This window comes from Drosophila hydei, unplaced genomic scaffold, assembly GCF_003285905.1.
Source record: "Drosophila hydei strain 15085-1641.00,03,60 unplaced genomic scaffold, DhydRS2 tig00000149-arrow-pilon, whole genome shotgun sequence".
Lineage (NCBI taxonomy): Eukaryota > Metazoa > Arthropoda > Insecta > Diptera > Drosophilidae > Drosophila > Drosophila hydei.
This window is the reverse complement of record NW_022045678.1, coordinates 2,831,208-2,842,959: the sequence shown is the minus strand read 5'-3', so window position 1 is coordinate 2,842,959 and position 11,752 is coordinate 2,831,208. Positions and strand designations below refer to the sequence as shown.

The 11,752-nt window shown below is 35.8% G+C and overlaps 2 protein-coding genes and 1 non-coding gene across 3 annotated transcripts; all 3 read right to left on the bottom strand.

The window, feature by feature from the left end:
• Positions 1-802: 802 nt before the first annotated feature.
• LOC111603915 lies at positions 803-5,311 on the bottom strand. Its single transcript, XM_023321739.2, has 4 exons — positions 4,729-5,311; positions 1,649-2,047; positions 1,439-1,588; positions 803-1,380 (listed from the first exon to the last, which is right to left on the bottom strand). Exons 1-4 carry the CDS (start codon positions 4,871-4,873, stop codon positions 1,229-1,231), a joined length of 846 nt encoding a protein of 281 aa, XP_023177507.1. The 5' UTR covers positions 4,874-5,311; the 3' UTR covers positions 803-1,228.
• Positions 5,312-8,321: 3,010 nt separating this feature from the next.
• LOC111604012 lies at positions 8,322-8,439 on the bottom strand. Its single transcript, XR_002751719.1, has one exon. It is a non-coding gene; the product is annotated as a U5 spliceosomal RNA (small nuclear RNA).
• Positions 8,440-9,196: 757 nt separating this feature from the next.
• Positions 9,197-10,577, bottom strand: LOC111603928. The gene is made up of 4 exons (XM_023321755.2): positions 10,235-10,577; positions 9,784-10,164; positions 9,570-9,716; positions 9,197-9,510 (listed from the first exon to the last, which is right to left on the bottom strand). Exons 1-4 carry the CDS (start codon positions 10,314-10,316, stop codon positions 9,353-9,355), a joined length of 768 nt encoding a protein of 255 aa, XP_023177523.2. The 5' UTR covers positions 10,317-10,577; the 3' UTR covers positions 9,197-9,352.
• Positions 10,578-11,752: the final 1,175 nt, after the last annotated feature.

The following is an 11,752-nucleotide window of genomic DNA, read 5'->3' as shown; positions in this document are numbered from 1 at the left end:
AGCTTTCTACCGAAGCCATTTGTATACATATATGAATGCTATCAATTATAATTTGTGCAATTTTTATAATAGGTGTGAGGGTGTAAGACAAATGTCATGCAGATTTCAATTAAAATATAAATGAAGATCGAAATTCTATTGTCATGATGTGTTAAAAATATCTGGAATTAAGTCAATTGTTGCGAGAGATTGGCCAGCTCACTTGATCCACTCGCACAATGGCTAAAAAGCTCACCCACCTGAATGAGCTGAATTGATGTGACGTTCTCGAGTGTCACGGCCACGGTGGCCTCAACCTTTTTGCCATATGGCTGGCAGTAAACAATTGGGCTGCACATATCAATATTTTGCCAACTAATTGTCTATAATTGGACGCCAGGGGGCAATTGCCTGTTGATTGATCACAAAGTGTTCTCGATTCGCTCTGGAGTGTTGAATTTTCGAAAGTAATTCAATGAATCGCACAGACATCATGCCAAACAGGGTAAGAGCTGGGGAAAGAGCTTGAACAATACAAAAACAATTTGGCATTTTGTTTTAAAATACAATTTGTGCAGACTGACAAATTTCTTAAGCTGCAAATATTACATATATACTATATAGATATATATATATGAATGTCAATAGAGAGAGAGAGAGAGATATGTATGCATTGTTGATCTTACCATTAGATTCTAGTCAGTATCTAAATAGGGATTGGAATTATAATTTCGGGAAACATATTTTGTTAAGCCCTTTAAGTTCAATTATATTAAATTAGAATCGTTAAATTCAGATTTTCCAACAGAGATTTCATTGCTTGTTTTATTTATGTCCAAGTTGAATATTTCAAATTAATTCAGTTGTAAAGTATGCTATGATATAATTTCATCTGGTTCACCACATGTATTCCATTTGTGTTGCCTGCTTTTGGGAGCAAAAATCCAATGCCTGTCAAACCTTTAGCTTTTGACTTATAAACAAAGTTTTACGAAAAACCAATTTTGTACGTTGCTTGTCAGTTAGACAATAGAATTTAATAATTTTGAAATGTTTGAACAAAAGTACGTGCAACAAGATGATATTTCTAAAGAAGAAGCATATAAATAAATATAAATTTCGTTTCGCTGACAATTCAAGAGAAGCAGGGTAATTATTTGGAAGCAGCATTAAAATTAAATGATATTTCGTTATATAATAATTAAAAACTAATTAGCTATAAAATGCAAACACTGGAGCCTTGAGCACTTTACTGAACCAACAACTTTTCTATAGGAACCGGTGCGAAGAACTCGTTGATATGCGTTACCAAAATGGGCGCCCACTGCTCCCGGGTGGCGGGAATACCGACGCGCGTGATCTCTGGCAAATTCTCATTGACCAAATTTAGGATCATAGCATCTGCAAGCCAAGCAAATTGATTAGGAAATAATAGATAACGTCTAGAGCAGCGACTCACTTAGATTGCGGTCCGAAAAGATGCCATTGGCCAAGATCCGAGCATTGCCCACATTCACACTCGCATTCAGGCGATGCAAGCTCAAGCGCTGTTGGCCACTGGGCAGCTGCTCAATGTGTCCATCAGTTAGAATCGTGGCCTTGACGTCATCTGTCAATTAAGATATTTTATTTGAAATCTCTGGTGAGGCATCTTAGAGAATTTACTTACCAATGGTAATGTTAAATGGTCCCTTGGGCACCAGACGCAGACCGCCAAACTTGACATCCGCCTTAAAGTAACCGCCAGCCTTCAGCTGTGGCAGCTCCACGCCCAATTTGATGACGAAGCCGCTGTCCGTGAAATTGGATGACACGCTGTTTACCTTCAGCCCGCTGATGCCATAAATTTCCATGTTCTTTATGAGCAGGCCGCCCTGTATGCCATCGTTCGAGTACCGAAAGATGCCACGCTTGTAGAAGTACGGATCAATTGAGCCCAGGCTATAGTCTGGCAGACCCTGATACTTCAGTCTAGGCACAACTGCATCGAAGAGCCCGCGTATGCAAACATCCAGTTCCGCAGAGCTAAGGCTGCACGGGGCGATGCCACCGAATGGCGTTTGTGGTGCTGCAAGAGTAGTGAAAGTGCCAGAGACTTAGTACAAAGCAGTTATTATGTTGGCCAAAATGCCAAAAGTCAGTTGGTTGAGACATAGACACAGCCAAGCTCAGCCAGGCATGCATCATTGCGCATAGCGCCTTTCGAGGCATTTAGCCAAGCGTGGCGCTTAGTTCGCAGTTTGACATGCCCCGCACAGGCTTTTCTTCAATTTTGATATTCAAATTACGTCGCTTAATGTTGTTGCTGTTGTTGTTGGCTTTGCGTGCCTTGTGTCAGGGTGACAAGTGAAAATGACGCGTCGCAGTCTCAAGGTCTCCAAACTGGGCCCCACACGAAGCAAGCAAAGCCAATTGCAGTTTAATGATCAGTTTACAGACATGAACGAGTTGTGGAACAAACTAAAAATAGGCAGACACTAAGTTTAGTTCAGGAAATTGCCATTTTGTCAATTTATGCCAAAACAGAAGTCAATGACTGACGTCAATAAACTGAAACAATTAAAATTTTAATTGCTAACAGAAAATCCTAGAATACGTTATTGTAAATTAAACCATATTGATTTAACTAGAGAGAAAATATTTACTTTATGTAAAGTAGTAATAATCCCATTTAGTCAATTCGATATTGGATATATTATTTAGTTTTACAATTTACTTTTTATGAAAACTAACTGAGGCAAGTCTTTCTCTATATCATTTAAGATATAACATTAAATGATAATAAGCATGCTAAAAAGCGAAATATATATTGTATAAATTTCAAGAATTGTTAAGCTTTAAGTCAAAATTGTATATATATCTATATATGTATATATGTCTACATATATATATATACCATTTCATACCTTTTGTATAACCTCTCAAGCGTAAGCTATTTAACTTAAATTTGTCTTCTTTCATATTAAAAATATCTCATTAAATGGCATTCAAGTCTTTAATCTTCTAAGCGGAATGAATAAAAAAGAAACTTTAATTGCAATTATTTTTGTGCACTTAAAGCATAGAAATATCCAAAATTATTTAAAAAGTCGCTAACTACGTTCAACTTCGACTTGACTTTGTTCAGCTTCCATTTTTGTTAACAACTGTGATGAATGTGTGATTATGTCGGCGATTTGACTAGGCAAGTTGGATGGCTGTAATTATTCTGCCAAATTTTGAACGTTTGCGTGTTTTGGAGTCGAATCTTTTTCGCTGTTTTGCTGACAAGTTCAATGTCAAAGGTGAAACAGCTCAAAAAAGAAACGAAAAAACGACACACAAAAGTAAACTGAACTGAACTAAATATGTTCAGTCAGGTGTCAAATTTAAAGAGGCGACGCCAGTGTTTTAATTTATTCCCATAGCTGAAATGAAGTTCGTTGCCTAAGTCTTTCGTTTGCATAAGTCGCAGTGCAAATGTCAATAAATTTCTTGAGCTTCTGTTGTTGCTATTGCTCGACATTTTACGCAATTAGATACAAGTTACAATTGCAACTTTTAGCGTCGCTCAGCTCAAAGGCCCAGCGACGATGACGCTGTTTTCGCATTGATGTAGGTCAGTTTTTAGCTTTGTGCTTTTGAGAAATGTGCGCACCACCAGCCGGTTTTTGTTTTTTATTTGCTTGTTGGTATATACATATATATATTGTAAGCCTCTTTGTTGTCGCGAACTCTTTTCGCAATACCTCAAATATATATATATACATAATTTTTTTTAACATCGCTGTTGATTTAATTAATGCAATTGGAAATATTTGAGGTTGGCTTTTTGTGTTGATTCTCTGCCATTTATTTTGCATAATCAATCAAATTAACTTTTTCGCGCGAGAATTCATGTTTGCACAAGCCACATGCACCTCCGTCGAGCCGCTGTATTACAGCATTCACTTTCAGTGCTGCCTCGCCGCGGTTTATAACTTTTACCACACAAGCGAAAAAAAATAAAAAGGTAGACCACAAATGAAAACGAAAATATGTGTCAAGTTCAAGTGGCGCAGATATTTTTATTGCCTGACTCGCGGGTGTTAAGAGTCAAATAAATAAAAAGTATTTATTTATTAAATTATTTTTCTTTTTTTTTTTTTGTGTTGGCCAGCAGACCTGCTAATTTCTACAGATATTTACTTTAGCTATTGCGCATGAAATCTCATTAAAATCACACGTTAAGAGAAGTTTGCCAACGGACTGCTGAAGGCTGTTGTCGTAATACAAAATATAGGAGAAGTTATTTTATTAAACTGGCCGACGGCTGAAGTATAGGAAATTACAAAACTATTTCAATTCCTTACAAATTTACTGAACATTGTTTAAAAGATCTGTAAAAAGTTTTAAAGGTATTTCTGTGGATCATATATACAAATCTTGTAATTTATCGACGACATATCCCATATAAATTTGTTTCTACCAAATTCATAAGCGAGTCCAGCCTCAACATTTCCTGTTATGAATTCCAACGAGCTTATTCCGAAATTATCAGCGAAAGCCTTCAAATATGTCATAGAGAAATATTAGTGAATTTGCCACCTAACCGATTATTAGTTCATTTTGAATTTCCATTTCCAAGTGACGCTTAATGCAAAATGAAAGACTTTTGCAACAAACGTGTTTTTAAGCTTTGAGTTTTCATTTCGCTTTTCATTTTAATATCAAGTTCTTGCAAAGTTGCATAAGCATATCAAACAAAGTTGTATATACATATATATCTACCTGTATCTAACTGTGAGACTGTTGAGGAGGTGGTTGCAAATTCCGCCTCCTGCTCGTTTGTGGGACCGGATGCTGGCAGCGTGGCGGACCCGGCACTTCCGAGTGCGACCGTCGCGACGGTTAGCAAAATGTAAAACGCTTGCATATCTTTCTTTTTGCTTTCTTTAAGATATTTAATTTGCTGTTGTTGTCAATTTGGACAACACTTTTTCACAATTGGCAATATAAACTTGTTTTAATTGAATTTTTTGGCTTGATTTTACACATGCACAAAATACTCACAGACACGCACACATACAAATATACAAACGTGGGCAATTTTCGCTTGCCTTTTTTTTTGCGTAATTTTGAAAACCGGCTTCACTTTTATTTCTACACGAATTTAACAGTTTTTGTTGCTGTCGTTTTCTCGGTTAACTGCAATTGTTGCTGCAATTGTGCACATACACACACACAGTGTCAAACACACACCTACACACAGCTAGCCAACTCTGTTGCCAAAGATACAAAATTCAGCGAACTTATGTCGTTGACGGCCCGCCGCTTGCAAATCTTCAAATGAGCGCTGCATAAAAGCTACGTTTATTTATAGTTTTCAGCTCGAGTTTTTCCATGCGCGCGCTGCCGAAAAAAATTACAAAAAACAACAAAATACCCAATTCGAAGGCTTTCGGAGCGCGATGATTGAGCTTTCGAAGCTTTTGTCTTGTTGAGCTATTCAGTGGATTTGAGAACTTGAGCGCCACAGTTTGAGCAGCACTGCACTGAAAATACTCAGCATGAGTTTGCACAATCTAGAGCCCCCCTTGAATGCTAAGTGTACTAAATCAGAAATGAAGTCTAGACATGAAAATAATTCAAACGAAATCAGCACTATATATAGTCTAGTAAAATTAAATGGTTGCTACACTTTATCGGCATCTTTATTTTGTCTGGAATGAAGCACACAACAAATTTTTATGAAAACTTAAAACTTATATAGTTGACCTTACTTTCAGTGAAAGAAAATTCTGCCATAGTATTTTTAATCCATTTTAGTTTTTGCGTATATACTTTTATATATTTTATTTAAATATATATTGTTTTGTTCAATCGAGGCTTAAAATATTTTTTTTATATTATATTTTTTAAATATTTTAAAATATTATTTCCTTTGAGAATATATTTTAATTGAATATTTTATCAATTTAATTTATTTTTTATATTTTTTTAAATTTTATCCATACATATATATATTTTGTATATATATATATATATATATATATATCAACTAGATTTTTTTTATATGTTCTCGAACAAACTCATAAGTCATATTTATATTTATTTTATTTTACTTTTATTTTCTTCGCTGTAATATATTATTTTTTTTATAGATATAACAACATTTATTTCTTTAATGCACAATTTTTTTTGAGATAAAATTTTTTGAACTTGAGCAAAATGTCATTTAAGGTTTTAGTCTAAGAAAATAGATGTATTTTGTCAATTTATATACAAATCTGTTTTTATTGGAAAGACTTCCGCTGCTGAGAAAATATCATCCATATTTCAATATAAATATCTCTGAAATTACATCATACAACATTTTATATATATATTAATATGTAATGTTTTCACAAAATGAAATCTAAAATAAATTCATGTAGAGTAAACAAAACTGTATCATTAAACTAAATGCTTGAGATTATGTCAATCAACAATCAAAAGGTTGTGTCTACAAATTAGTCGATCTAACAACAATGAGGAAGCTGTCAACGTGCTGCCATTTACCACACACCCAGGTAAATGCCAATGCCAAACCCAGTTACAGTTTTAGCTGCATTGCCGCAGTTGTTCGGGCACAGTGCCTGCTCGAGGAATGGGTCATGTAAAATGTGGGCCACACATAAATCTCTAGCACCATTTACACTCGAAAGCTGACGACACTTCAGCTTGTGTAGTTTTTTGGCGTTTCTTTTCAAGGTGATCGACGTGAGGTGCTCAGGATTTATGAAAACGTATACTGAATGAAATAATTGTAAACCAGATCGTTGCACTGCAGGTGCTTCACAGCTCTACCTTTTAAGCCAGTGTCAAATTTGGCAGATGCGTCATAATATGTTTTGGCTAAGCAAAAAAAAAAAATACAAATATCAGAAGCTTATTATGCTTGGCCTGTCTTCGAGCAGACGACAAACGAGCGTGTGCCCAGCATATTCATTCAGCAAATGTTATATACTTATATATACATAATCCATAGTATATTCAAAGCAATATTTACTATGCATAACGCATCTGAGTCGATCGAACCTATGCAAAAGCGTGTGCAGTGCTTAGTTATAATAGCTGATTTATGGCATAGTTAACGCCGATCCGGTGGCTAAATGGTGCCCAGCGGAATATTACCGCACTTAACTATGCTAAACTTCAATTATAAACTATATTATTTATGTGAACTCTTTGCCCAGTTGATCAGACCTTCACGTTTGCCTTTAACAAAAACTACTAATCGAGCAGGTTCGTTGACGTAGTCTTGGCCATTGCAGCCAAGTTGGTGCTTCTAAAACTGTAAGTGTAAGCAATATGTATTAGATAATTTATAACCAGGTTTATTCAAATAAGATATAAATAAATGTAAATATCTGTTGTTACATTGATTGATTTATTATCATCTGTCAGGAGAAAGGCGATAGCGACTCTATCATTCATTAAGACCTGCATCAATTTATTAGCAGCAAGTAGGGAAAAAACAATGTAAAACAAGTCGGGAATGCGCGACTAGAGGACACCTTGAACTCTGCGCAAAACTCCCATTTCAAGCAGTCTACGCTTTCATTAACTACACGACAAACAAAATAGCCATCGAGATCATGACGTTCACGTGGACGGACAGAAGAACTACTCAGATTGTTGTTCTGATTAATAATATGTACTTTAACAAAATTTTGTGCATGCTCATAAAACCTTTATAATCTGTATAAAAAGAGAGAATGTCAATATTTTCGGAAGACAAACAGTGATAGTCATGAAAAAGTCCCTACTTCTATAAATGTAAATAAATTAAAACACATAAAATACTGAAAGTTACAATATTTTCTGATTTATAATCCCCCAATGGAATAATATTCCATTACATGTTTAATCTATTAAAAGAAACCATCCAGAGTGACCATATTTATTGACCCTATAACACCTGAAAGAAATATTTGTTACGGCCAAAATGGTTGCTTTTATATATAAACATATATTTTATTCATATAACTACAGTTTTGGCTGTAATTTATGATTCTAGATTAGCCACCACCTTTCGTGGTAGAATAGGAATAATCATTAAAGCTGATCAGACGGGTACACAGACATATATTGTTGTAAATCTAACATTTTAAACAGCCTAGCTTTAAGACAGACAGCGAATGATATAATATATCGATGTTACTTTCTTCTCTTCCTGAATAATTATAGATATTATATAACATCAGACTGCAGTATTTTCTGAATTCTCATTCTAGCCAATAGGTTGTGCCAAGTTCTGATCCCTTAATCAGCCTAACAAGAATAAAAACATTTGATATAGAGACAAGAGTGGTTCGATTTATTAATTATGGCCTGACAGCAAACGCTGTCAGACACAACCAAAAAATTATGTTTAGACTCATTAGAGTGCTCCTCTCCACGGAAATCTTTAGTAAAAGGCGAAAGATTTATTCGACAACTGAAGAGAAGCCAGAGTAAGGAAGCTAAAAACCATTCCTGATCTAATCTAAGATATGCATGAACTCTTTGGGAATTCTAACTTGTAATGTTCACCAAACACTCTGGAGCAGGCAAGGTAAAGAACGCATCAGGGTGGGTTTTGCTTGCATTTTTACCTGGACAATTATCTCATAAGGAAGAGATTGAGTGTGTTGATTGTTTGAAATAATTTAATATATATTATATTATATATTTCATTAAAAATTCTAATATGCAAATATATAGAAAATAAATTACAAACTTAACTGTTTCGACTTCGACAAACAGTCTGATCTTTGCCCTAATCAAAGTAAAATTGACATCAATGGCTTAAAGGTTTTCAATGAAGTCATAAACAGCGTCTAAGTAGTCACGATTGTTGTTGAATATGAATTATAATACATTAACAGTAGTTTTGACATACACAAAGTGTCTGTCCAGCTGGTTATATACCTTTGGCAGTTACTCTAAAACTGTTGGCTACTTAAATCGTAGCAAATAATCTTACTCAATTTCACTTTAATGCCTGCACTTGGGCACTGCCTACAATAGACATATATTTCAATATATATATATATATAGATAGCAACAAGTTCTCAAGGTCAACGAGTCGTGCACTTAACCCCATTAGCTGTGTGCCCTCTAGGAAGGGGGCCGTTTCGAAAATCTGGTGCGTTTTAGGCACAGAAATCGGTGCCTAAACTGGAGCATGATCAAAACAAATTACAAATTACAAATTACAAGTTAAAAACCTGTTTCAATGCGCCTCAATTTAATAATGACAAAAAATAGCAAGTGCGGATTTATTGGAGGTAACCTGCTTTAATTAAGATATCTCAATAATAAAAATAATTACTTAAGGCAATCACAACAATGTATGTACATACAAGCGTTCTGGGGAGAGAAGAGAAGCTCATTCGGATGGTTGGATGAACTGATCGATGGGCACATGCTGCAGAGCCGCATTAATCAAGCGCAGCATAACAGGAGCCCACGATTGCCGCGTCTCTGGCAAGATAATGCCATAGATGTCACGCCAATAGCTGTTAGCCACACTCACTGCGAGCTCATCTGTGAACGAAGTGCAGTTTGAATTAGCTAAAATGGAACCTAAATGACCACACACGTACCCAGTTCGGGATCCGGAAAGATGCCATTGGCCTTAATGACCATATCCCGAACAGTGGGATTCGCTTCAATATCTTTGAGACGCAAGAATCGTAGTCCATCCTTGCTGAAAAATTCGCCATCCATAACCACACGGTTCTCCACATCAACTGCAAAGAAATAGTGAACCAATGCATCAATACATATATCGATTAGAAGGATATATTGTCTACCTACACAGCGTTACGTTGAAAGTGCCCTTGGGCTTCAGCTGCAGCGAGTTCACCTGCAATTCCGCCTTGTAGTCGCCAAAGATATTCATCTTGGGTATGTGCGAGACCGTTCGTAGCTTGACCTTATCCCCATTGACTTTGACATTCACTTTTTCGATCGTGTGCTCGGCGAAGCCGTAGAGCTTAACATTTCGCACTGAAATCTTACCATTGACCGCTCCACTCGAGTACTGGAAGCTCAAGCGGTCTATCACGAAAGGATCGTACGGTTCAATGCCCAATTCGGGATCGCCCAGCCGCAAACGTGGTATCAGCTCATTCATAATGAGCTTGATGCAGTCTCCAGCCTGATCGGCATCCTTAGGACACTTGGGCAAGTCATCAGCTGCCAATTGAATAATGAGCCTCGTTATACATGGCGTTTTCACAAAGAAATTTAAACACTGAATACACACTCCTGAGGTACTTTGTCTCTGCGGGCGCTGCGTTGATTCCACTGGCCAAGAGGCAAATCGTCGCAAGCGCTATGTAATGCATGTTTTTCCTATTTATTTATATATATCTAAGTATATATAGTTCCTGGGGATTTGCGTAGGTGAATCCTCTTCAACCTGCTGTTCAAATGAGCCGCCTTAAACTGAGTCGGCCGGACGCTGTTTGGCGCTATTTAATTCTCAGAAATAGCACAAAAGCATTGCGAGCAACGGGCACGACAATGATTTAAAGTTAGTCGCTTGTACTAAGCTTTACAATTTGTGCTTATAAATCTACAAACGATACCGGCGCATCGACTTCGACTGATTGAAAACCGGCTCGGCGACTGAGATATTGTAATGCCGAATCATTAAATGGAAAACGATTCAAGCAAAAACTACAATTGCCAGCCTCAACCCCGCACACTGCCGCAGCCTTTTGAACTTCGAATGACAATGATTTGCATTAATATAATTTTAATAATTACCTATTGACAACAAATATGGCTTGTGCGTTTAGCGGTTAACTAATTATACCCTTTAGCCATGTGAAGCCATGTGGCTTGTTGGCTTGCCTCATAGATCTAAGCACATTTTGACCAGAAATCAAATTTATTTATTATAAATTATTTGTTGACTTAAGCTTCGTCAACTTTTATTTATATAAATATTTGTCATGTTTTTGTTTATTACAAGCTACTTCATTTCAAATGACAAAACTCGAGCAGAAATTTCATATAATTAAGTCAATATTTATCTTTATCTAACCTCTCTAATGAACTTACTTGCCTTAACTACCAGGCGCTGCAAAACTTTTCCGCTTTAATTATTTAACAATTAGCCCAAGTGAGAGTGCTTTAGTTGGCAATGTCCAACTAGGAAATACCATTACTTACTTAAAAGAAACTTGTTTATATAAAGAACAAGCAGCATATCCCTTTCTAGATTCAAATGTCTATCTTCAAAATGCTCAAAACTTATCTACACAATCCTAATTGCAAGGCAGTTAATAGAATTTGCAAATTAAAACATCGTTTCGAGCATGAGGATATGCGTATAGTGAGTATCGAGTGGTATTAATAATTTAGCTTTTGTAATAAAAGCTTTTCTTATAGATACAAAATTTTCAGATAATCAATTAAATATGCAATATTCAATATGCCAAAAACTTTTAAATTCTGATTTTCGAAGCTGGACAACTTATTTTAATTATTGAATTTTGAGCCGTTAATAAAAAAATGCCTATGCAAAATATAAATTATTAAATATTAACTAAACGAGGAACAGCATGAAACATTTTGTGATGGGTTTTTAAATTCTACGAGATAAGCTGGACGGTTACGATCGATTTTATTAAAACAGAAAAAGATAATCGCTTTATAAGGCTATTGCTATAGAAGGAACTTTGTGTCAAATTGCATGTGTCTAAATCTCATATGTTCGACGCCTTCATATGTAGATCGCCTCCACTACTGACTGATCTTGATAAATAGAATACAT

Bases quoted from the DNA above. Each gene is read 5' to 3' on its own strand.
- LOC111603928 (XM_023321755.2), bottom strand. From the start codon at position 10,316: ATGCATTACATAGCGCTTGCGACGATTTGCCTCTTGGCCAGTGGAATC. The intron at 9,717-9,783 runs GTAGGTAGACAA...ATTTCTTTGCAG, and splicing joins CACTTTCAACGTAACGCTGT to TTGATGTGGAGAACCGTGTG. The intron at 9,511-9,569 runs GTACGTGTGTGG...CTTCGTTCACAG, and splicing joins CTTTCCGGATCCCGAACTGG to ATGAGCTCGCAGTGAGTGTG.
- LOC111603915 (XM_023321739.2), bottom strand. From the start codon at position 4,873: ATGCAAGCGTTTTACATTTTGCTAACCGTCGCGACGGTCGCACTCGGA. The intron at 2,048-4,728 runs GTAGATATATAT...CTACTCTTGCAG, and splicing joins AGTCTCACAGTTAGATACAG to CACCACAAACGCCATTCGGT. The intron at 1,381-1,438 runs GTGAGTCGCTGC...CTTGGCTTGCAG, and splicing joins CTTTTCGGACCGCAATCTAA to ATGCTATGATCCTAAATTTG.